This window comes from Acanthopagrus latus, chromosome 17 (assembly GCF_904848185.1).
Source record: "Acanthopagrus latus isolate v.2019 chromosome 17, fAcaLat1.1, whole genome shotgun sequence".
Lineage (NCBI taxonomy): Eukaryota > Metazoa > Chordata > Actinopteri > Spariformes > Sparidae > Acanthopagrus > Acanthopagrus latus.
The window spans coordinates 38,350-63,023 of record NC_051055.1 but is presented as its reverse complement, the minus strand read 5'-3'; the positions used below and the strand labels follow the sequence as shown (position 1 = coordinate 63,023).

General features: G+C 40.5%; 1 protein-coding gene across 5 annotated transcripts; it reads right to left on the bottom strand.

Annotated features, from left to right (window-relative positions):
- Positions 1–220: 220 nt before the first annotated feature.
- Positions 221–24,674, bottom strand: kpna5 (karyopherin alpha 5 (importin alpha 6)). 5 transcript variants are annotated; one of them, XM_037074202.1, is made up of 15 exons: positions 24,523–24,674; positions 21,162–21,295; positions 12,523–12,624; positions 11,750–11,849; positions 11,106–11,200; positions 9,408–9,539; positions 8,362–8,450; positions 8,184–8,283; positions 6,688–6,851; positions 5,480–5,558; positions 5,236–5,361; positions 5,017–5,144; positions 3,899–4,077; positions 2,927–2,976; positions 221–2,226 (listed from the first exon to the last, which is right to left on the bottom strand). In XM_037074202.1, the coding sequence occupies exons 2-15, from the start codon at positions 21,288–21,290 to the stop codon at positions 2,158–2,160; spliced, it is 1,542 nt and encodes a 513-aa protein (XP_036930097.1). In that variant the 5' UTR covers positions 21,291–21,295; positions 24,523–24,674; the 3' UTR covers positions 221–2,157. The 5 variants fall into 5 exon arrangements, with proteins under 5 accessions (XP_036930097.1, XP_036930098.1, XP_036930096.1 ...); XM_037074203.1 differs by having other exon boundaries at positions 2,927–2,973; XM_037074204.1 differs by having other exon boundaries at positions 2,067–2,226; positions 2,892–2,976.

Here is a 24,674-nt window from a genome sequence, read left to right as displayed (position 1 = left end):
ACATTTATGAAATAATTTATTAACAGTATCATTGTAGTCTAAACAAATGTGACATTGCACACACTTGAACCATGCAGCAGCCATGTTTAAAATCTCAGGTCAGTCTGATCCTGATCTGCAGATCTTCCCCCCACACACACACACACACATTTCAGTCATTTCAATTAAAGTGTAAAGTGATTCAGTCTGAGAACTTTCCTTAAGAGAAGACTAAAATGCAGTCAGTCAACTGTGCATGGTTTGTATCCAACACATTAATTTATTCATTCTTGTTACACAATGTATGTATGTGTCCCCACACAGGGGAGCCAGGCATCACTTGCACTGTCATATCTGTGCTCCAGTCAGTGTGAGGAACCAGAGACTGTGGCTGATTACAGTGATTTGTTCCTGTACACAGGCTGCTGGAGTTTCTAACGAAAGCCACAAAAACGCAGCAAATTCTTTCCCAAACAGAAGAAAACAACCGAACACTAAGAAACCTAAAAAACTAAATGGAATCATACAAACCAGAAATTTTAGAAAACTATACATGATTTAATGTGCTTGATGTAATTTCTGCATTACAAGTATTTTCCATTTTCATGTAAATATGGATTGATTTCTTGTTTGGTTCGCCACCGATCACTGTACTCAAATATACATGTATTGATCTACATCAAATCATGGTTCAGGGGTTAGAGTCAAAAGTCGGGAAACAAATCAATGTGCTTCCATTATAGACCTCAACCACAAAATCAAAACATGGAAAATAAAAATCAAGACACAGAAGTCAAAACCTGAGAGGAAACAAACCTCCTCAAGATAAATCAGAACAGTCATGAAGGAGAAGGAGGGAAGGACAGAAAATACTACTGCTGCATCAGTCTCAAAACATAGTTGCATATCACACCTTCCCACAGCCAATTAAATACTTTCTTTACACTTTCTTACATGTATATATAATATACAAACCCCCTAGTCAGTTGACTAATCCCATCACATCAAGGAAATGATCGCAGGCAGAAAAAATAATTTGAGACATTTTGTTGCTAGTTCAGAGACACAACCTAGGAAAGAAGAAATAAATCTCATTACTAGCAAGATTGTTGCACACACTGCATCATGTAATGATCGCTGTCTAGCCTGATACCGCTTATCTGAAATATAGAACATTCAAAATAAGCAGCAAAAACACTAGTGAATAACAAACACTGTGACAGAATTCAAACCAACTTTGGCAAGTCAGCTGGTGACATGATCCAGGAAGCACTTGCCTTCAGTTAGAAAAGAGAAAGAGGAGTTCCTCCACAGAGATCACAAACCAAATAAATAAAAAAGCTAGGTCTCCAGGCGCTCATCAAGTCCTCTTAAATGGACAGGAGATGAAGAAAAGCCCAGAGAGCACGTGCAGCTGCATCAGACTTTAAGTATGGCAACACCAGGACGTACATTAGTACAGTATTTACATTCTCTCCTGCCTGCACACCTCACACAGCTCAACTACTGCAGCCACGTCTGAATACCAATCACGTTATTTAATATAGAATTTAAAAAATCATTTAGACTATTCTTTCCTTCTGTTTCTCTCTGAAGACTGAAGAGGTAGTTTCATAGTGAAAGCAGATTGCAGACTTAGTAACACCAGTTTCTAATTGTGAGACAAATATCATTAACATCGTTTAGAATGATAAAAATAATCTCACTGGAAGTCGAAGGAACATCATACTGTGTCACGAAAGAAACAAGGGTTCTTTCTTGAACATGAACTGACTGTACGTGACCTAGACATCCAATCAGTGGGATGGAAAGCCCCTCCGTTCATGCTCCAACAGCATCGATGTGCCATATGTGCTCCAACTTTTCATCCATATTCACAAATCTCTCCCTGTCTCTCCAGGGTCGGTGTTGCTGTGAAGACAAAGTACAGGTGGAGGTTTGGGACGGCGCTGATGGAGCTGGCCCAGCAGACATGAAATGAAAGGCGGCGAGCAGGCTGCTGTCTCTGGCAGAGTCTCAGAGACCAGGAAGAGGACCGGCTGTGGATGTAAGGTGGGGGTTAAAGCTGGAACCCCTCCATGGGTCCTTCCTGTTGCTGGAAGACGAACTGGCCTTGACTCTGGTCCACCTGTGGAGCCAGGCTGGCATCCTCCTCTTCAACGCCAAAGTAATGTTCAATTAGGTCAAAGGCCTTCTGGTAGATCTCCTGGTTCTCATGGCTCTGCAGGAACTCAATCTTGTCCAGGCCTGAAAGGTGAAACACATGCACACAGCTCAATCTATTTCTAACTATAAGTTATAGAACTAAACTGCAGAGAGACCCTGCACACAAACACGGCTGCTGCAACTCTAGACCTCAGTTTTGAACAATAATTTGTCAACTTATTCAACGCAGAATTCATAGGCTGGGTGTAAGGACCGGGGCATTAACTGAGCGTTTGTTTGGACTGGGTTGCAGCAGCTGTTCATCAGAGATGCATGTTAATATGCCCAAGTTTATTAAAGTTAGCTTGAGATGAGTTGAGCTAACTTGTTCTATAAAAAGTTTTTTTAGTCTTGTGGCCAAAACCATAAATATAAACCTAGATTCTAAAGCTTTTCTGTAAATAGTTTTTTCTAAAATTAACAACTTATTGTCAACCATAAATCAATCTAGTGCCATTATGGAGTTAATGTATTTTAGTCCTTGACTTATTATGAACATACCATGGAATATTTTATTAAAGAAAAGGTACAACATGCTTGTGTTGAATTCTATGACGTGCCGATCATAGTTATTAAAAAGTACGAGTAAAAATCCAGACATAAAAATCTTAACTCTGAAATAGCTCAGGAAATACAATGCCTGCCTGTCTACTATTCATAAATCAGTCTTTGTGTAAAGTGTCCCCATCCAGTCCCTCCCCCACTACCTCTGACATCTGACTTCCCTCTTGCTTCTCCTCACATTTTCAGAATCTCTTTCAGAAGTCAGAGGGCCACATGACATGGAAGCTACTGAGAAAAAAAATCATAATTTCAGCATATTAATATTCATATATATTAGAGGAAGCACTAAAGTACAATAACGATAGGTGTGCCTCATTTGTCCAGTTTACTAATGCAATCTGCTGCTGGTTTGGAGTCACTGGGCCACATGACATGGAAGATATCGAAAAAACTACAATTATTTTGGATTAAAATATTTATGCAAAATAATTTAATGACAGTTCCTAAATCACTTTACAGCAATTCAGCGCGAGGCTCTGGGAGGTGAGCTAACCATCCTGCTGCTTACTCTGGGCGAACCTCAGTAAAGTCGCGGCTGGACCCGAGTGAATAGCTGCCGAATATCCAACCTGAAACTAACTTCACTCCGGTTCGATGAGTCGCCTGTTGCAAGCTTTGAATAGGATGACGAGGATTTCAGTCACTCAACTTAAACAGTGACTTGTAGAAATTATACAAATAGCAGTAATGACAATAATAATCGATTTCAAGACACATTAGGGTGTAGTGCTTTGACTGTGTGCAACTTAGATTCGCCATTCGCCCGTTATATTAAACCTACAAAAATCATGTCTTTTTTCTTTTTTTTTTGCTGCAGTGCTGAAAATCCAGCAGCAGAATGCATACTGGGGAAACAGTGACACATCAGATAATGTTCTGCAACGACTGCAGGCTCTTTGGTGGAGCTCTGCTTTGAATGACGTTCCGTCGTGACAAATGAATGGACTACTTGCCGAGTGACATGAAGACATGAATTAGAGGCACAAAAAATGTTGACAGTGGTGGCCCGTCATTATGTTTACCAAATCTGACCCGTGCCTTGCGCAACAGCCCCCCCCCAAAAAAAAATACGGATTTGCATGATTTACGAGAAGAATCCGGAAGAATCACACCATGGGTAATAGCTGTGTTTTGTGTTGCTGAGCTGTACCGTAAGCTTCTTCGATGAGAGCACAGTATGGGTTGATCCCCGTCCCATTCTGTTTGGCCTCCTGTTCTCCCAGCCTGAGGATATTCTCTAGACCATTCAGAGACACCTGCACGATCTTTGAGTCCATCACGGTAAGAAGGTCACACATAGGTTTGATGGCATTCAGAGACACCAGGTATCTGCTCACACAGGGAAAGTAAAATCATAGTATGTCAGTTTGTTTTAAATAAACTGCTTTTATGCTTTTTAACCTTCAAACCTGATGGGCCGCAACCCTGTTCAGTTTCAAAACATAACCGCCGGGCAGATCTAACTATTATACCCATTCCACTGGTTAAAAATCCCACTTAACCCACTAAGATCTGGCTTTAGTGTGCAATAGGAATGTGTAAACATCACACCCAGGTCTGCTGACTCTGCAGTAGACACAGGTTTTTAATTAACTCAGCTTGTATGGTGAACATGCCAAAGTCCACCACACGAAGGTGATGACGTGTAATCAACATCTGGTGGTAGTGCTTAAATAAGGAAGGAATATGGGATGCATGTATTAAGAATATTTTATTATGGGACATAGTGTTAGAGGTGGACTCCAGTTAACTCCTATGAAGACTCCAGTGGTATTTTGAAGCCAAAAAAGAGGGCTTAATGTTGGAAGTGTAGCTCTTCCAGACCTTTCAAACATTGGATTGAATGGCTCAAATTATGACAGTACAACAAGTCATTTTGCGGTGGCTGTAACACTCCAAATAATTTATCCACCAATTTACAAACGCTTCTTTCACAATGGGTCTATTATTGTTTTCTCTTCTGTTACAACTGTTTCCAGCACATTTGTGATGTGAAACATGACGTGAGTGATGTACAATGTAATATTTCAGATAACAATCACAGACGGGCTGTCTTACCTGTAAGGAGTGGGAATGGGTCGAAGGGGGCGAGTCGAACCATGTTTAAAAAAAAACCCAATGTAGACCCGCTAATCTGGATAGAAACGTGGTTCATGTCTGGAGTATCAGTGTCCACTTTGTAGGATGGGGTATGGTCAAATTTTCTTCGTTGTCATACATTCAGGCTACTATGGGGGAAAACAGAGACTTCACATCTGCTAAATGTACCTTATCTGTGCAGGAGTGCCCCCAGAGGTGGCGTTAGTGATGGCCCATGCCGCTTCCTTCCTTGTACGAAATTCTGCCTTCTGAAGGATCTCAATAAGTACTGGGAAGATGTTGGCATCAATCACATTCTATCAAGAGAAGACATTTTGTCAGTGAAACAGACACAGAACAGCAGCCCGTCTCCAGATGACCCAGTGCAGCCGGTGGAGCAGCCTGTACCTGGATCTGTGCCCTGTTTCCTGCTGTGATGTTGGACACTGTCCAGCATGCTTCCTTTTTGATGGACTCCTTGGGACTGCTGAGGAGGTGGAGTAAACATGGTAGTGCTGAACAGGTCAAGATTACCTGGGATGAAAACCATATAACTGCATGTCAGATGACAAGATTCACATTTAATATACAATAGTCACTGAAGACATAATGTAAGGGAATCAGTTCCTACTGTGACCAAGTGAGCCCCTACCTGAGTCTGGATGTCATCTCCTGTTACGATGTTGCCCACCGCACGTAATGCAGGAGACACTACCTTATAGTCACTGTGCCTGAAAAAAAGAACGTTCACAATTTTATAATTTCATATAGGTGATAGTAAGAATTTGGTGCTTCAATTTCTTAGAATTTGACAGTTTTCCTGTCAAAACATGGAGATACTGTAACTGTACAAATACAGATATTCAGTATCTCCAAAACTGTTCAAAACAGTGCAGACAATATTCAGGCTTTTCCTTTTTAAATAGTCTCTCTGTTCAACTCAAATTGACTGGATGAGTAGTGGCTAACTGCATATGATCTACATCAGGGCAGCTTCCTGACCTGGCAGTGGTGGCACATGCAGATGCAACGACTGGTAGGTCCTTAAAACTTTGAGATGAAAGTGGGGATTATGTAGTAAGAGCCGTGGACTTGGAGATGATGACTGCCCACAATATCTTTCAACCATCCAACACCACACCAGAGAGGAGAGGAAGCAAGTTGGGATATGAGCCATACTAATCCATCTTGGACTTTAGCCTGCTCCTGGCTAATCACCAGGTTTACATCATCAATGCTTGGTGCTCACACACAATCAGAGTGGATAGACAGTGTTAGCCTGACATTGAACTTTTAAGAAGAAGAAGATGATGACCATTTTATCATCAACATCATCATTTTCATATCATTTTAATCACCCAGGCATGTCTGTAGCATGAGGAGTAACAAACAGAGATGTTGTGATGCAACCCTGTGTTGTATGATGACGAATAAATCACATTAAGTCTAGAACATGATAACAGCAGACTATGGTGCTTCGAAGGAAATGTATAACCAGTTAATGGTTCAATACAAGAAGATGCAAAGTCTGCATGACCCCTACAGCCACTATAGGCTCATTTATATAATACAACATAATCGTCCTTTAAATAAAGTGCCATCTCAGGTTAAATCACCGTTCCCTATCAGTCCGAAAGTTACAACCGCGGCACTAACACTCTGCTTTACACTACAACATGAAAAGACATACCGAAGGAATTAACCCAAATGTAAAACTGACAACTAAAACACAGTTTCCCTTTTTCCTTCTACTGCAATTTTTCTGAAACAGGACACTGCCATGTATTGTCACATGCATGTCAGCCTGTGAACTGACATATGATGCATCTCCCCTATAATTTGGATCAGGCAGTTACTTACATGAGCAGCTCCACTAGTCTGCGGCAGACCCCTGAATCAATGACTGTCTGGATCTTTTCATTAGGGCCGTCAGATAGGTACGACAGAGCCCAGCAAGCATCAGCCAGAACATCTGGATCACTGCTGAACAGAAGCCTGGACAGCACACTGAGACAAGGAGACACCTAATGCACACCAGAGACAAGGACAGCAAAGACATAGGGACAGTTCAATATCAGAGCTGGATGAACACCAAGAAAGAGGGCAAACAGTTTCCAGCATTCAAATTTGCTCAGAAGACTAGTCTACTGATCACATACACAGGGTTCCTACAGCTTAATCCAAGTTAAATTTAAGAATTTTGTAAGACCAATGACACAATCAACACAAATGGAAAAAACATATTTCAACATAAAAACATGACTTTTGGGTCCAGTGAAAAAAGTTTCACTTGAAAAACATGACACATTCCAGCTATGGCATGGAGATGCAGGCTTTCTTTAGTTCCTCCTCCACCTGTTGCAATTCTGCATTATTTCTTTGTACTGCTTCCTTAGCACTGTTTTTTGTCTTTTCAGTGTAATTTTCAATCCATGAAATCAAACTGTGCCATTTTTTTTTTTTTGCCGAGCTTCTCTCAATTTTTACTCTTTCATATAATCAACCACAGACAGAACTTTTCAGCATGCTATTTTTCTACTTATTCTTCTCATCATTACCATTAATAATAATCATAATAATAACAATAACAATAACAATAATAATAATCATAATAATTATTAGTATTATTGTTTGTTATTATTATTAATAATAATGATAATAACATTAATAATAATAATATTGTTTAAAGTGAGCCTCTTATTGTTGAACAGAAAAATACATCGTACAAACAGCAACAGCAAAGAAGTTCTGAGGCTTTACATTTGTTCAAAATGTTATAATACTAGATTTCTGTATGAGCTACAATCAGACAACATTCATGATTTTGTACAGTCAAACTAACCAAAAACTTCTTATTGATCATCATTAAGTTTCAGGGCATTCCTGTAACCATGGTAACTCACGGTGCCAGAGGGGAGGGACAGATGCTGAATGAAGCCGTTTACACAGATACACTCCAGACAAAGTCCAGACTATAAACAATCTGTCAATAAAGATCAGCCAACACTTGTTCTACTCCGATCTACATTGATCTCATAAGTCGCCTCTGTGAAGTTTGAATGATGGAGAACTTTAATCCATGTTTTTAAGCCTTTTAAAGATTAATTTAAGACATTTTAATACCAATTAATGCCTTATATTTAGATTAATGAATTCAATGCTTTTTAAGACTTTTTAAGGATCCGCGGGAACCTCGCATACAATAATACAATGTACAGCCTAGTATACCTGGTTTCTCTGCATTAAACCCACACAATCAAGTGGGTGGATGTATGTGCTAACACACACTGAAGGGCCGTGCTCAACGCAGGACCTTCTTGCTGTGAGTCACCCTTCTGCTTATGACGTACACTCACCTTGGCAAAATCTGGTGGTGGGTTTTTCCCTCTGCAGAGGTTGGACAAGGCCCAGACCGCATTGCGGGTCGTTGTGAGACGGTTCGACTTAGCAAGTAGCCTGAACATGACAGCACAGCATTCAGTTGTTATCACACAATAGTTGACACATTGAGACAGAGAGATAGAGGACACTTACTGTTGAAGAGACGGCAGGATGCTACAGTTCAGCACATAGTCTCTGCACTCAGCATTATCTCCTGCTATGTTCCCCAAAGCCCATACCGCCTGGAACATTTCATAAACAAGCAGTTACAGACCTGGTGTATAAATACACTACATGTAGTAATTTATATATACATACACACATATACACAGAGCAGCAGAATCAATAGATTACTTATCTTAAAGCTCTGGCACTGCAGATGGATACATGTTTTGTTTTTGTTATGTTTTAAAAAAGATGTAGCTTTTATTTTGTAGTCTGATTGTTGGACGGACTTTCTGAATACACAAGGAATTTAAATGATGAAAAAGTAGCATGCTGAGGTGGTTAACTATTAAATCCCCAGTGACATTTACTGTTTCAGTACACTGAAGTCATTTTCGATGATAAGGTTTATTGCAGACTGTGAAATATCCTGACCTCCGTCGCGTATGTATCTTTGTCACAAGAGTATATCTATCCTTGACCTAATCTTTTGCAAAATGTCTAGGATGGTTTACTTTGTACTAGACCGTAGAATGGAGTCACAAAACTGTACAGGTGTGTAGCTGAGATCAAAATGAAGGTCGAATTCGAAGCCAGTTGTTTAAAAATGCAGTCATCATGGGTCAAAACGTCAACATATTGACTGTGTTGCAGCTGGTAATAGTAATCTTGCATTCTGAGGCCTGAACTTACTGAAATGGCACTGCGTAACCTTTTAAGCCCTAAGCCAATTGTCTAGGGTTAGGGTTAGGGTGATTCAGGAAATTTGATGTTTAGTTGTTTATTTGATTAGTGTTTGGGCTGTGTTTGGGTCATGTAGACATGTTTTTTACATGTTGTAGCCCAGCTTCTGCAGTTTAATTTGATGTAAAATATGACTATATTCTTTCATAATTAGTGCAGTAGTGGTTCTGTGGTTCTTCTGCATGTCTTAACCCTTAAAACCCCAAGGTCCCCTAATTGGGGTTTTAACGGTTAATGGCCTATAATGGCACTTGAGCCCATGTTTAACTTCTTTTCTTGTAGGCTCTCACCTGTTCCTGGACATCCTCATACTCAGAGTTCAGCAGCTCAATGAAAATGGGAACAGCTCCTGTTTCAATCACCACCTTGGTGTGCAGAAAAGTTCCAGAAGCTATGTTGGTTAGAGCCCAGGCTGCCTCAAACTGTTGCAAACACACAAACAACACACAAAAATGACATTTCAGTGTATGCACAGTATGACAGTTCCACCCACCAAGCTAAAAAGGTCATCTTTACGTAGAGCAGGTCAACTAGTGATCGAAAGGTCGCTAGTTCAAATCCCGGCTCAGGGCAAGGCTGAGCTGCATGTCGAAGTGTCTTTGAGCAAGATACTGAACCCCACATTGCTCATTAGTGAGGGCCCTGCGATGAGCTGGCGACTTGTCCAGGGAGTACCCTGCCCTCGCCCTGAGACAAGGCTGGGATTGGCTCCAGCAGCAACACCCCGTGACCCCATGGAAAGGGATAAGCGGTTACGGACAATGACATGACATTTATTATAAAGGGATCAAACATCATAGAGCATGTAAGGATCCAAGTGACATTTCAGAGAAATTCAAAACATTATTTACTAAGTAGTGGTCAGTTATTCTAAACAGGAATCTTTTAGATCAGAGATCACTGCAAGGCAGACAGTGGTCTGCGTCCAAACCGGTGTCCTATCCAGACCCAATCATTGAGTTTCTATTTCCTGCCTTTACGATACTTATTTAGCGGTACTGTGACAGACAAATTGGGTTTGTTATAAATCATCACGCCTGCTGCTACTCAGCCAATCAAATCTGTGCATTCTGATGAGCAGGGCAACTGCTCTGCGTACACACCCCTTTTACAGATTTCTTAACACGTCAATCAGCTCAAATAGGTGATCGACTCTACCAACACTGCCAGAAGCCTATTCTGATTAGTTTTTTCTTGTGTGTCACATTTGTCATCATGAACATGCCGCAACAACAGGGAAATCTAGAACGCAGCAGATCACATACCTCATCAGACTACATTCTGAAAACATTAAACTCGTCTAATTAAGTCTTTATCAATAATATTCTGAATGAGACACCCTCTGTGATCAAGCTTTTTTCTCATCTCTGTTGAGAGATGCAGATGTGCGGGCAGCTGACACAGTTCTGAACTTCAGTCTCTCTTTCAAACTCTGACTGAACAATGTTCATCTTCAACATACATCATAGCCCGCGGCTGAAAGGGCGAGTAAATTAGTAAGTTCACCCGAAAGTCGTGTTGACGTCAGATCTGTTAGGAGCTGGAGGCGATAAATACTTGAGACTTTGAGAGTCAACTGACCAGTTGACCAGTAAGTACCCATGAACACATTATACTTTGAAGACCAAAGCCATATTTTTGCAGTTGTAGATAAAAACCTTGCTGTCACCACAATACAAATATCGAACCATGAAATAAAAACACTTCATTTAATATTGCAGCCAGTAAAAAGCACAGTTAAAAATAAGATATTTTCAATACACTATAAATGGAGTAATAACATCTTGATTTTTTTCAGATGTCTGTAATAAATAAACAATTTCTTGTCAAAAAGCTTTTAAGGAGATTAAAATAATCCTTCTTATGAAAGCCGAAAAGTTGTTTAAAGTGCTTTTTTCAGAAGCCTTATTTAGCATGACCTGTCACTCATCGTGTGTGCAGGACCACATAACTTGTTCATTTGACAGACACTACTAGAAAGCTCTTACCTGCAGTGTGCAGTTTTCACTTCGCTTCAGGAACTCCACAAAACGATTCACGACACCGGGAGTGGAAATAACCTCATCTATGGGCGGGTTCGGCTCTGCGCAGAAGAACAGAGCAGAAATCATCTCTCATAGAATTTAACCTGGTTCAAAGCATGAAAGGGATTTAAAGGTTCTGATCAACTAATAAGCACACTGACATTAGAAGCCAGTTTACCTTCGTATTCATGAGATGGTGTGATAAATAACTTGTAACTGACACAAACCATTACAGTGAAGTGATCCCACTTGCCCACCCACGTGAACCTTCCTTAACAGTGTCCAATCACTTGCACCCAAATTTTGTGCTCCTCAAATCAAGATATCCTGATTAAAATGTGTCTTTAATGGTTTTAATTAACTGTTCAATCTCAAGTGGTGCTTTAAAAGAAAACATTTTGTCTAATCCACGGATGTGACCAGAACAAGTTTCAGAAGTTGGCAATCTTTTGGTTAAACTGCTATAGGGTAATTTCATGCCAACTTTTTCCGGTTCATCATGGCATGGATTTTCTTGGATAGGAATCATGAAAAAGAGAAATGAATTCTCAATTTCTGATCCAATAACTCCAATGTAAATATTTGAATTCTCAGGATGCAACACAAACCTTTGGAGAGTAACTTTCTAAACTTCTGTGTAGCAATGAGCTGCTGGTCTGGGTCCTCAGAGAAGATCATCTGAATCATGTCTGGGGTTATGACCCCATCCTGCACAAATGTCAACATGAGAAAAATATGTAAAGTTAGAATAATTACGTCTAGATCAAAGCCAGTCATATTCATAGAAAACAAGTGACCATAGACAGATATCTGAGCTTTACCAGAGGGGTGTACTACGAAGCGAGATTAGTGTATTAGGAAGGTGTGTTGAGTCTAATGACAGAGTTTGCCTTGTCATGAACGAGGCTCTCAATTGCTGCTGTTTTTGTTGCAGTATTCAAGATTGAAATAAACGGTACACACTGAGAAAATAGCCTAAAGCCTATTAACTTTACACATTAAGTAATTTTCTGCTAACTGCTAACTTTATTTGCAGTGATAGTGTTGCTGTTTGCAGCAATAAGTCTTGATTCTGGTATTTATTGAAAATACTTGTTTATTTGCATTCTGTGGGGAAGATGAGTCAAATGACACACCAAGAACTCCACAAAACATTTGGGTTTTAGGTTTGGTCGACCAAGCTCACAGAAAGAAAGTTTGGCTGTGTCAAACTAACTTCATAGCACAGGGCTCTGGCCAGAGAAGTACATTCAAAGTGACAGCTCATCCTCTTACCTGTAGGTAGATATCAATGAAAAGGCTATGACATTACTTGTTTTGTTTTGATTCTAGGGTGAAACATCCCTTTAATGAAAGAGCAAAACAGTAAACCAACACTTACACCTGCAACAGGTACTGTGGAGCTGATGTCTGGATCCTGGATTGGACATTCCAGCATCGATTCATCACTTGAAGGTACGCATACATTTCTCCTCTTGAACAGCTGTGGGCAGACAGGCACATGATTTACCTGCTTATGGAATCTAGCACACCAGCACAAATGCCAAAAACGCAGATTTTACTGTAACTGAGCATTTAATGACTTAAACAATGAAAACATGAGGTCAAGCATTTTAAGACTTTTTTACTGACTCCAGACACTTGGTCAAATAAAAAGGTAGTTTCATGTGAACAGCAGGCAGTCAAATCCACTGATGTGGCTTTCCAAAAGACTGGAATAAGCAGATACTTAATATTTACTCCTAATATAGACTGTCAGAGTCATTACATTTTCTTTTGCACCACTTCCTTGTGATCGCCTTCTTAGCCACAGCTACCCATATTTTGACCAGGTATCTTCCTCACTTTGCACATTTTCACTTGTCAGGTTACACAGGTATAAAATCTCACATGACTTTGGTAGCTCATATCCCAGTATTTTTTTCAATTCCACCCATATATAATTCCAATAATTTCGCATTTTAGTACATTCCCAAAATACATGAGTATTATCTGCGTTCTGCTCCCCACACCGTCTCCACCACATTTGTTGTGTGTATGAAAATTAGCTTTTTGTTTTAGGAGTAATGAAGAACCTGAATATATTTTTCCAGCAAAATTCTTTTCACATCCTGGAGCTGGTGGTGGTTCGCTGCACATCACATATATTGAACCAGTCCTCTTCAGTTAGGGGTATTTTACTCTCCTTTATCCATCTGTCTCGAATATACAGTGTGGGGGTTCCTCTGTTCTTCACAAGACCCTGGTACAATGCTGAAATCCCAGTATTATTTCTACATGCATTACATAGTGTAACAGTTCCATCATTCAGCTAGTGATTGAATCAAGTGTATTCTCATTTTTCTTAAACATGTCCCTGTTTGCTAGCATGATTTGGGTATGACATCCCTCTGTTTTTAATTCAATATCTTTCCACTTTGCAGTATATTCAGAATGATACCAACACACCAAAGGTCAGATCTGTGCAGCGTAGTAATATTCTAGGAGGTTTGGTAGGGCTAACCCACCTTTGTCTTTGGGGATCTGGAGAGTTGTAAACTTTATCCTTGCCCAAACTTTTGTTTGAGACAGAGATTATTTTCTGCAAAAATCAAAAATCCCACAGAGGAACCAAAGCCATGCTGACTTCAGGGTTAGCTACAAAATAAGTTTTCCTTACACCACTATATTGCAAGAACCCACATGCTCTAAATCTAGACTCCAACTGTTGATGTTTTGAGACACTAATTTAAATGGTGAGCCAATAGAGAGCCGAAGTCATGCCACTTCTGGCTTCCCGGATTGTAAAATATCTTTATGGTAGTTAATAGAGGTGAGAAAAAAAATCGATATTGCAATATATTGTTATGCTCTCTGTCACTATAAATAATTGTTACACTGACGGCAAATATCGATATTTTATTACAACACACATTATGGATTTACCCAGTTGTCACCATCAGTACTTAATCTCTCCTGTCCTGTTTGTGGGGGCGCTAATCCTGTAAATGAGGGTCAAGTAGGCGTAAGCAGCTGCTGGTGAAGAAGATGAGTTAACAACAGAAGAAGAACAAGTTTCCACTCTAAAGTGTGGACCCACTTTAGCTTTTACAAGACAGATGACGGGAGAACACTGGATAAAGAATATGCAATATGCAAGAACTGTTTTGCGAAGGTAAAATATAACAGCAACACTATGAATCTGCAAAGCCACCTTGTTCGCTCTCACGGTGAACTACTCTCAGGTGATAAAAAAGGCAAACCAAGTCAGCCGACAATCACTACTGCTTTAAAAATAAAGTTTCCCTTTGGGTCGCCAGAGTATCACCAAGTCCAAATTTATTTGCAAGGACCTTCACCCTTATGGTGTGGTCAAAAATGATGCTTTTCGATGAATGCTCGCTACACTGGAACTGAGATACGAGGTACTGAGTCCTCGACACTTCACCGAAAAAGTCATCCCTGCATTGTATGCGGAGACCAGAGCAAAAGTTGAGGATGGACCTGCGATGGCTGGACTTAAAGGGCCACCGAATCCTTTGTAACTATTACTGCCCAATTCATGGACGAAAACTGGGATGCACAAACCTACGTCCTTCAAACTCTAATTTCTATTTTATTCTTATCTTGTTCAGCTATTGTTGAACTAAAACAGGCCCAAGTTTACATAAAACAAGCTGCTACTGACTTTTCAGTATCAGAAAGCACTGTCCTGGTTTACATAAGACGTTATTAATGTTCATGCACTTTAATGTGTCCAGCTGTACAGTGTCTATTCATTTGTACATTGTACGAAGTTTTGGCATAAATGCATAAGACGTTTTCCTTCTTATGGGTATTTTTTCTTTTTCAGACACATATCGTGATAAATCGTTAATGAAATTTCTTGCAATATATCGAATTTTGCAGATGTCGTGTATTGTGATGTTATCATTATCGTGGGCCAAATATCGTCACAGTATCATATCGTGAGTTACCTGTATCGTCCCACCCCTAGCAGTTAATGGAGTGAGACAAATAAATGTTCCTGCTTGAAATGTGTTATGAATCACACATCAGATGTTTGTGAATTTAAAAGATAATTTTCCAAGTTAGTAAAGAGACAGTTTATTGTAATTACAGTAAAACTTACTGTAGTTTTGAGTTAAAGCACTCAGTTAACTACATCGTCTCATCAACACACATCACCAACACCAACATGGAGTCCAGTGGGCTCAGAAAAGGTTGTAAAAAGATGAACATCACAAAGAATCTGCTCATATTGACAACTGCAGTTCTGTGAAGGAGAGTTAGTTCTGGTTCAGTTCTGTGAGCTGCTAATATACAGGAGAAGATCTACAATGTTTAAGTTATGGGTTTTGGTGAGCACTCAACAAGACAACGTCACTAACAAGACTGTTGGCTGAGTAGAATTTATAGTGACCTATTTTCACCATCTGATATTTCACTAGTTTGACAAACATCATGTGTGATTCAAGACACAATTCACACAGGATCAATTAATTATTTGTCTCTCAACGGTCACTATCAGACAATGTTTTTCTGAAATAATGTCCCATGAGGGGGGCGGGACTTAAGCTCTCTATATGGGTGTTTTAAGGACGCAATAACAAAAGCAGGAATTCTATCTTCCATTGTAACCTTTGTTTTATCTTTACTAATTAAACTTCAAATTGAAAAATATAAAATAATTTCAATCTAGAGAAAGAGTCCATTCAGGTCTGTGTTTGCAGGCTCCTGAATGTAATACAATTTTCACATAGAACAAAGAAAAACGTCCTGGCCGTTTCATTAAACGCTGAAAAAGCATTTGTTCACGTAGAGTGGGAGTATCTTTTTGATGTTCTCTATAGATTTGGCTTAGGCTCAAATTTTAGATAGATAGATAGATACTTTATTGATCCCGGAGGGATTATTGAAGGGGTTAAACTTTTATATAGCTCTCCTACTGCTAGAGTTCTTGTAAATGGCTCTATGTCTGATATTTTTGCCTTGAGTAGAGGTACACGACAGGGCTGCCCCCTCTACACCACTATTCACTGGAGCGATTCGCCAACTATTAGGAGCCACCATGGTATGTCTGGGGTTTTATTGGGAGTCAATGAGTATAGAATTTCACTCTATGCTGATGATGTTTTGCTGTTTATTACTAACCCAGAGAGTTCTATTCCTAACTTGTTATCAATCATTAGTCAGTTTGGTCAGATTTCAGGGTACAAAATTAATTAAAGCAAGTCGGAAGCCATTCCATTGGGCGACTTTGGGGACCAGACAATAAAACCTTTCCTCCTGGTGTAGGGAAAAGTATTTTCAGTGACTGGTACTCAAGAGACCTGACATTTATAGCTGACTTATTTGAAAATGACAATTTTTCATTATTCACACAGCTTCAGACTAAATACAGAATACCACACAATCACTTTTTTGGTTTTCTCCAGGTGAGACACTTTGTAAAAACTAATCTTACATTCCCAACAGACCAACCAATAGTTAGCCCAGTTGATAGCTTCCTTCTTAATTTTAATTTAACTGCCATGAACAGCAGAAAATGTATTTCCCTGTTTTATGCAAAACTATATTCTGTTTATCCTGTCATTGCAAGCAGGTATATGGAGTCATGGAGGAAGGACTTGGAGGTTGACCTTGATGCCAATGCATGGTCAGACACCTTTGAATCTGTAAAGAAAATATTTACTTTTATACCATGGTCTGGGGGAATACTTGCTTCTGATGAGCAGCAGGGTGTCCATTAACCCCTGATATATGGACACCTACTAAGTAGCTCCAGTCAAACTGTTTGTTCACTGCTCTAAATTAATGCGCTAGCTGGCCTACACACATGAAAAAAAATCTTCAATATTTTATTCCCAACACTCTGTGCAGTCCTTCAGTGCCTTATCCTCTGAACACCACAGGGTGGCGACTGTAACACAAACTGCAAAAAGTACTCTTCCCCTCTAAAGCATAATCTCACATCCTGTCCGTGTTCAACTCGCTACTTCAAGCTGCAGCCACAGTAACTTTAAACACGGCTGATCATTTGTTCGTGAAAATCTTGATATTGACTTGGGAACAATGACATGACTGGTGTTGGGAATCGACATTGATTATTGATTATTAATTAATACATTATTAATTAATTAAAATTATCACAGTTGATTAATGACACCTTGGTTACCATGAGTCATTAATGAACATGGGGCACCACCCTGAAATCAGGGATCAATAACCAAATGATTTACCTTTTTAGTCTCATAGCTTGAAAATTAGTCAACTTGTCAATATTATGAAAATATCAATAATTAGACAAGAGGAAAGGCGTGAATCCGAGCAGTGACCATCTCAACCAGCAGTTATAACAATAGGGGATTGTGCAAAATAATCACAGATGCTGCTCAGTTAAAATCAACAGTGTTTATTAAAGCTTTCCTCCACAAAACGAACCACCTACTTTAACAAACAACAGTTTCCTTTAACAACTAGTAACATCAAAACATAAGCAAGCCAAACATGTAACTGGGTGGAGGCGCATGTGTGTGTGTGTATGTATGTGTGTGTGTGAATGTGTGTGTCTGTCAGGGAATCCCCAATAAAGACTACAAAGATGGCCGAACATGGCTTGGGAAGTCATATTTGCCGGACTACAGTTTAGTGGGCATGACTCAGGAAGTCTCGTCGGAGAGACTACCGGAAACACCGGACATGACTTTGTGTCACGTGAGAACGTGGATTCCGAGGCGATGAATTCAGATTCAGTGATTCATATACCTGGAATTCAAAAATGGCGGCAGTGACTGTATCGACCAAGGGTGATCACAACATGTGCGTGCGAGGTTTGAACAAAGGCGTGGTTACGCCGTCTTTGGGTTCGTGTTCGGTTTGGTCACATGAGAGGTGAATTTAGAGGGATAATACCCACAGTTCCACAAAGGTAGCCGTCCTACCGAAAGGAATCCATGTTTAAAGTCAATAAAGGGGATATGCTGGACACACATCTTATGTTATAGCGGGGTTATTATCTAAGTTTACAACAGATCATCCATAAGGTTAAGTGTATCTCGGTGTGTGTGTGTGTGTGTTAGTCAAAGAGGAAAGAAGCTAAGTGGAGCTTAGCAGACAACAAAGAAACAAACAACAACCATGTGGTGCACAGCGGTCGTCTCTCCCTCGAACAGTGGCCGGCAAGCGAATCAAGGTTCGTTTATCGTCCGCTGATCGAGCCGGAATACGATGTATTGTGGTCACACACAGCGGCAAGACTGTACAGGCTGGGTTAGCCTGAATGAGCTCCTAGCAAGCGTAGCAAACACAGTTAGCACACAGCACAGGTAACCATCAATCGGGCTCGGCAGTCCTTTCACAACAAAATAAAAAGAACAAAGAAAAACCACGCTATATAATCTGTTTCTGCCCAAACAAAAGCCTCTTACTTGGTTGCCGCTTGTTGAGGTAGCGTGGGTGGAAAATGTTCCTCGAGGTTACACCCTTATGGTAGTGGTTGGGTGAAACCGGGGGTCTCACCACAACATAGTGCTCCCTTGGACTGCAAAGAACTTTAGGTTCACAACTTTTAAACCGGGAGTGACGTCATTGTGATCCTGGCAGAGCTTCCATTCCAGGTTCACAGCCAATAGGGACCGGGTGAACATCTTGGGGGCAGGTCAACCTGGTCACGTTTTTCACACCTGGTCGGCCTTTTTCCATGTTCTTTGTTCTGTAGACCTCGTGGCTGAGGTCCGAGTAGTTTAGGCTTCTGGCTTCACCTACAGGCCTCTCTTGGTCTCTTTGTTTGAGACATGTGCAAGAGGGCATGAGGCCCAACATTGGTTAGCTAGCTAGTCATGTTGTTAAACATACTGTCAAATTATATTTACTGTTTGTCAACCATACACAATGTTATTGACTTTGACTCTTCCTAACATTGCATTAGCTTTCTGGCTCATCACTGAGCAGACTAGAATATCTCCCATTGCCAAGACGTATCTAAGGTCTGTTCTATTTACTGGAGGAGTGAACAGTTTCCGTTGCATAAGAAACTTATGAGAGGGTAATGATTGTTACTGGTAAACCCTCAGGCGTTACCAGGGAAACATAGTTATAGCTTGTAAAAAACTTAATATTTTGATTGTAAAACACATGAAAATATAAATTAATGGTCCAAATTTCTTTTCTTTGGCAAGTGACCATGGTATAAGTGGGATAACGCCCTTTGAGGTGTGCATAATCAGGAATTAATTGACTTCGCGGAGGCAACCGTCCACTGTGAGTCGGATGGTTCTTAGGCCTCCACACCGTCCATTAATTCCTGATTATGGACACCTCGTCGGGCATTATCCCTTACGTAATAGACTCAGAGAAAGCCAGTATAGGATAGTACACAGACAAGCATTGCTAACCGTAGCCACCACAGTCATGTGCACACCAGAGCCAACCACTGCAGAGCCCACCGCCACCCCCCACCGTAAGAAACAAGCAAATTTATACCTGCAGCGGCGGGAGCTGGACCAGGAATTTGCCGGCGGTTCAGTCTCTTTCTGTTCTGTGCATCTAAACTGTCTGCTGTGGATTAGACTAAATGAGTTCGGATTGAGTCTGTTCGGGTCTGAGGAGATCCGGAGACGCACAGACAACACAGTGGAATCGGAATCTGTTCCTGAGTAGCTAGCTGCTAGCCGCTAGGCCACCCACATGGCCAAAGTCCCTAATCGACGGACCGGACGCACCAGCATGTCAAAAACTGGACTTGGGGTAAATAATGTCCGCCACACTTTTTCACAAACATTGCTGTCACGAAAGTGTCCAAGCAGCAAGTTTGGGAAGTTGTGGGAGGGATGGAGGTGGACAGGCAATGACGGTCGGTGTAGAGACAGCGATAGAGACAGCGATATTGAGAGTTGAGAGATTTGTGACATTTAGCGTGTTTGGAGTGTATAGTTAGTGTGTTGTGTAGTGTGTTTCGTGTCTAGTGGAGTCGTTTTTTGTTTAATGTGTCAAAACAATGAAGAGACTGCTGGATGTGGAGTAGGCAGTGCAGCTCTTTATTCAGCTGCCTGCATTTAAATGTAGTTACATATAACTTTGTAAAGTTTATGCACATATTTAGCACACAACAATTTATATTTGCATTGTAAGTAATAAAAAATGGTTTGGTGAACATACTTGTGGTTTTCACAGTAAAAAAAAATCTAACTTTTTCTACTCGGATTTTATGTTTTTTGGGGGGCTTTTAGGTCCATTGTGTTAATACAGCATGTCAAAATAAAAAAATAACTGTACAGTCACATGTGAGGTTGTGCTGAAAATAATGACACCAAATAGATAGTTTTTAAGCAAATATAATGGTAAATCAAAAATAGTCAAAAACGGCCAATTATGCCCTGGAATATCGGATTTCACAACAAACCTAAATACCCCTGATGTCCCACCTTCAAACATAGCCTCATTTGCCCATCCATGAAAAAGCTACTTAACCTCCCACTTTTCTATAGGAATACATATTTCCTATGGGCATTGCACTAGTTGGACAATTATCACTAAGGATCTCAGCACAAAACAGTAAAGCTGGAACCAGTCTTATCTCCTCTGAATATACCTATGGGGCAGCTCTTATTATCTGCAGGAAAGCTGACATTAATGGGTAAACTTCTTTTGGCAAGGAGATGTGTTCTATTTCAATGAAAAAAAAGAAAGAAAAAAAAAAACATCAGTCACACAGTGGTACAGGGAAACATTCAAGATTTTTCCTATGGAACACCTCTGTGCGTGAAGGGCAATGATGATTTGTTTTATAGTGTCTGGCAACCTTTCCTGAATTACCTTCCTGGTGATCTTGTTGATTTGCTGCTGAAAGGGCGATCATATTTTGCCAGTAAGTCAGACAATGCTTTTATTTTCTCTCTCTTTTCCCAGTATAGTGCCCATGTAAACCTTTTTTTTTTATGTTGCGTGATGTGCGGTATCTGGGCTGTATGGTTCGTTGTTATTTTTTTGTAAAATCAATACAACATATTACACACACACACAAAAAGAGTAAGTGTTTACCTGCTCCTCTCTTTTCTGTTTGCGGAGCTGAATTCCTTCCTCCTCTCTCCTTCGACGCATCTCCTGAGGATTCAACGCTTTGTTCTTATAGCTCTTCATCCTGTAGTTGTCTTTCCCCGGACTTGCCATCGTGTCTGAAAAGTCAAAGTAAATGCAGGCAGTTTAGATCAAAACGTATTCACTCATTAAGTGCATACATCATTTACCGTTGAGAATAAATGACTATGATCCATCTAATCTTTTCTGCAGCACAGCTCTATTTACCACTGCACCAAACACTAAACTGTGCAAAAAACACAGACATGAATACTAAAGAGGATACGTAACAGTTTGCATTCAGGTATGAGGCAAAGTAGTCTCTACAGGGATATAAATCCTGGGAGTTGCAGACCTGCAGATCATTTGATTTTTATTATCAAATTATTATTACATTTGTTAGTCAAGAAACAGTTACAACAATCTCAGACAAGGGAAGATCTGCAGTCTTTGAGTAGGTCATCACAGTCACCACAAAATAGACTAAAAACAAATAGAAACTATTAGGGGTGGAACGGTTCATCAAGTCATTGAGTCAGAGCAGGAGAGCGCAAACAGACGGCTACGTTTTGAATGAGTAGCAGACAAGCGAGTGAAGTCTCTGGGTTAAACTTCCTCCAGCCAGCGTGAAAAGCATATACCGGTCAGTGTACAACAGAAGCCATTCTTCCGCTTCTGAAATAACATAATATTACACAATGCTCTGCAGGTAGCCAGAGGCTACTGTAGGTTTGGTGTATAGATAGCATGATAAAATGAAATTAGGTCGATCAATTTTTGCAAAATAAAATCATTTATATATAAATATTATATATAAATATTAAGTAGTATATTGTAAGCTGGCTATTATCATCTCTATTTGGGAACTTTATCCATTTACACCATTCCTACATCAGTACTCTTTTATTTATTTATTTTGTTTTATTTTATTTTAGTATCTCTTTTATTTTTCCAATCATGTATATTTTATTGCATTGTGGTTTTTACTACGTTAGTGGTTAAGAGACAATGGGCTAGGACTGAGTTTCCATGGTGATTAGGCAATACTGACTCAAGTGACTTGCACAACCTGGTTCAGTTTAGTGAGTGACTCATAATGACGTGAATCCTTAAAAGGAACCATTTACCAGCTCTACTCCAGGGCTACTGAAAGTTTCCTGACTATGACTGCCCATTACATTACATTAGTGACAGTGAATAACTATTTGTACTTAGCATTTGTTAAAGATAACTTTCTTTGCCAAATAAGTGAAAAGCATGTTGGAACTAGCAATATCGCCTCTCTTGCAGTGCCGGAATCTACCTACTTTTAACTTAAGACTGTCACAATGATGCATCAAATGTCAGACTGCCTCATTCTTTCAGTTTTAACCTGACGATACAAGACATAATTGATTTTCCTAACTATCAGTGTATACCGAACCGAAAACCGCAACCATGAAACCGTGATATGAACCGAACCGTGGATTTTGTGAACCGTTCCACCTCTAGAAACTATGATACCAACTACAGTGTACCATAGTCACATTTCTCCACACCTTACCAACACTATAGCCATTATAGCCTACAGCCATTAAATGCCAAAGATGTTGACTTCTAACAACAGATGAACAGCACATCTGTGTGGCTGGGAAGATCAGCAGGTCTTACACAGAATGTGACGGTGGATAATATGAGATATTGCACTGTGACAGTATGACATGGGCAGTGTTTTAAAAAAATGGTGTGCACACTAATGATATTATGAGTATTTATATTTCATTTCTAACAAAATCACATTACAATCAGGACAGAATATAGAACATCAACTTTTATTATGTAAATTAATGAACAACAGGACTAGGCCCAAGATGGATCCCTGTGGCACTTTAGTCACTGGCCCGTTTCTGCCTGATAAACAGTTCAGGGACCAATTAACGCTGACTGATGATCATCGAGAAATAAAGAGGGATTTTGTTCAATCTCACAGTAAGATTAAGTGCTTTACATTGTTTAAATCAGAAATAAATCCCCTTAAGCTTAGCTAGGAGCAGAGATAATCCACTGCTCTGTCTTGTCCATTATAACATCATTCTGGCGGGTTCTGACCAGCGGCACAGCTTGGAAACTGTTCAACAGATAATGAAGTCAATTCCTCTGAGCGGTGAGGAGTTGTTTGGGTTGTAGACGATGACCGGCGGCTAAGGACGTGCTCTTAGGCATTTTCACTCCTGCCTTGTTTAATTCGGTTGAATTGAACCCTGAAGCGTTTACTCCCTTGGTACAGTTCGTTTGGGAAGGTGTGAACACATCAATCGCACTCAGGTGCGGACCACAACAACCGGACCGAAACCACCTCTTCAGCAACGTCTCGGTCCGGTTGTTCTGGTCCGCACCCTTCCAAACAAACTCTGGTAAAGTTTGTTTGTGGTGAGCACATTATCCAACTTTGATCCAACCCAACTACAGAAAACATCAGTGCTTAACCTCAAATTTCCACTGGATACGTGTCCGCTGCACACGTCTCCGATCTGGTTTTCCTCCGCCTCCCTGCAACCACCACCAGTTGCGTTTTGAGTCCGGCACAGCGCAGTATCTCGTGATCACTCTCGAGCTATTGGTATGTGTCATAACAACAAATAAAACTGTCTCTTTTTTTGAGATGTGTGTGCTGGTGTCAACACGGAGTTTTTCATTTTGAAAAGTAACCGGATGTCATGTTGATGTTTCAGTGCCTGATTTCCTGTCTGTCCGGTGCTACATTCAGCGGAATTGCTGCGTCGTTTTCGAAATTCGAACCAATTAGAGAGTAGTTTCCTCGCGCATCACACATTTTGGTCCGCTTGTAAATGCTGCTGTGTGAACACAACCCAAACTGGAGGCGAAACGCCCTTAAACATGTCTGGACTGTGTTGAGCAGCTTTACAGCAGTCGTCTCTGTGTCGATGGCTCAAACTAACACGATCTAACAGTCTCTAAGCTGGAGCGGTCCCCGCTAACATTGTAGCTCATCATCAATAACACTCACATCAGGATCACAGCCCGCCTGCTTAAGTCACACGTTCAAACACATCATGGCCTCGGCCTGTACTCTCCAAATGAAGACTGAATGCACACAGCTGACACACTATCCACCCAACAGCTCCTTGCTTTTTCAGAGTTTAAACAAAACCTCTGAATGTGTTGGAGCTATCCCTGGTCACTAGCTTCACGGCTAACTCGGCGGCTAACGCGGGGACATGTCGAGTATCTGAGCTGTATTCGGTTAAATTAACAACACCGTCCGTCCCCATGAATCGTCCTCACATCAATGATTGTTCACCACGGAGACTCAGCTGGGTCGTACCTCAAAATGCGCACGGCTGCAACCTTTGGTGCTCTCCCTCTCTTTCAGGCAAAATGGCGTCCTATAGAAACTTTCCCAGGCAGGAAACCCTTCACGTCAACATCTGACGTTACTTCCTTCAGCTGTAGGGTGTATCCTCCCCCTCCTCCTCT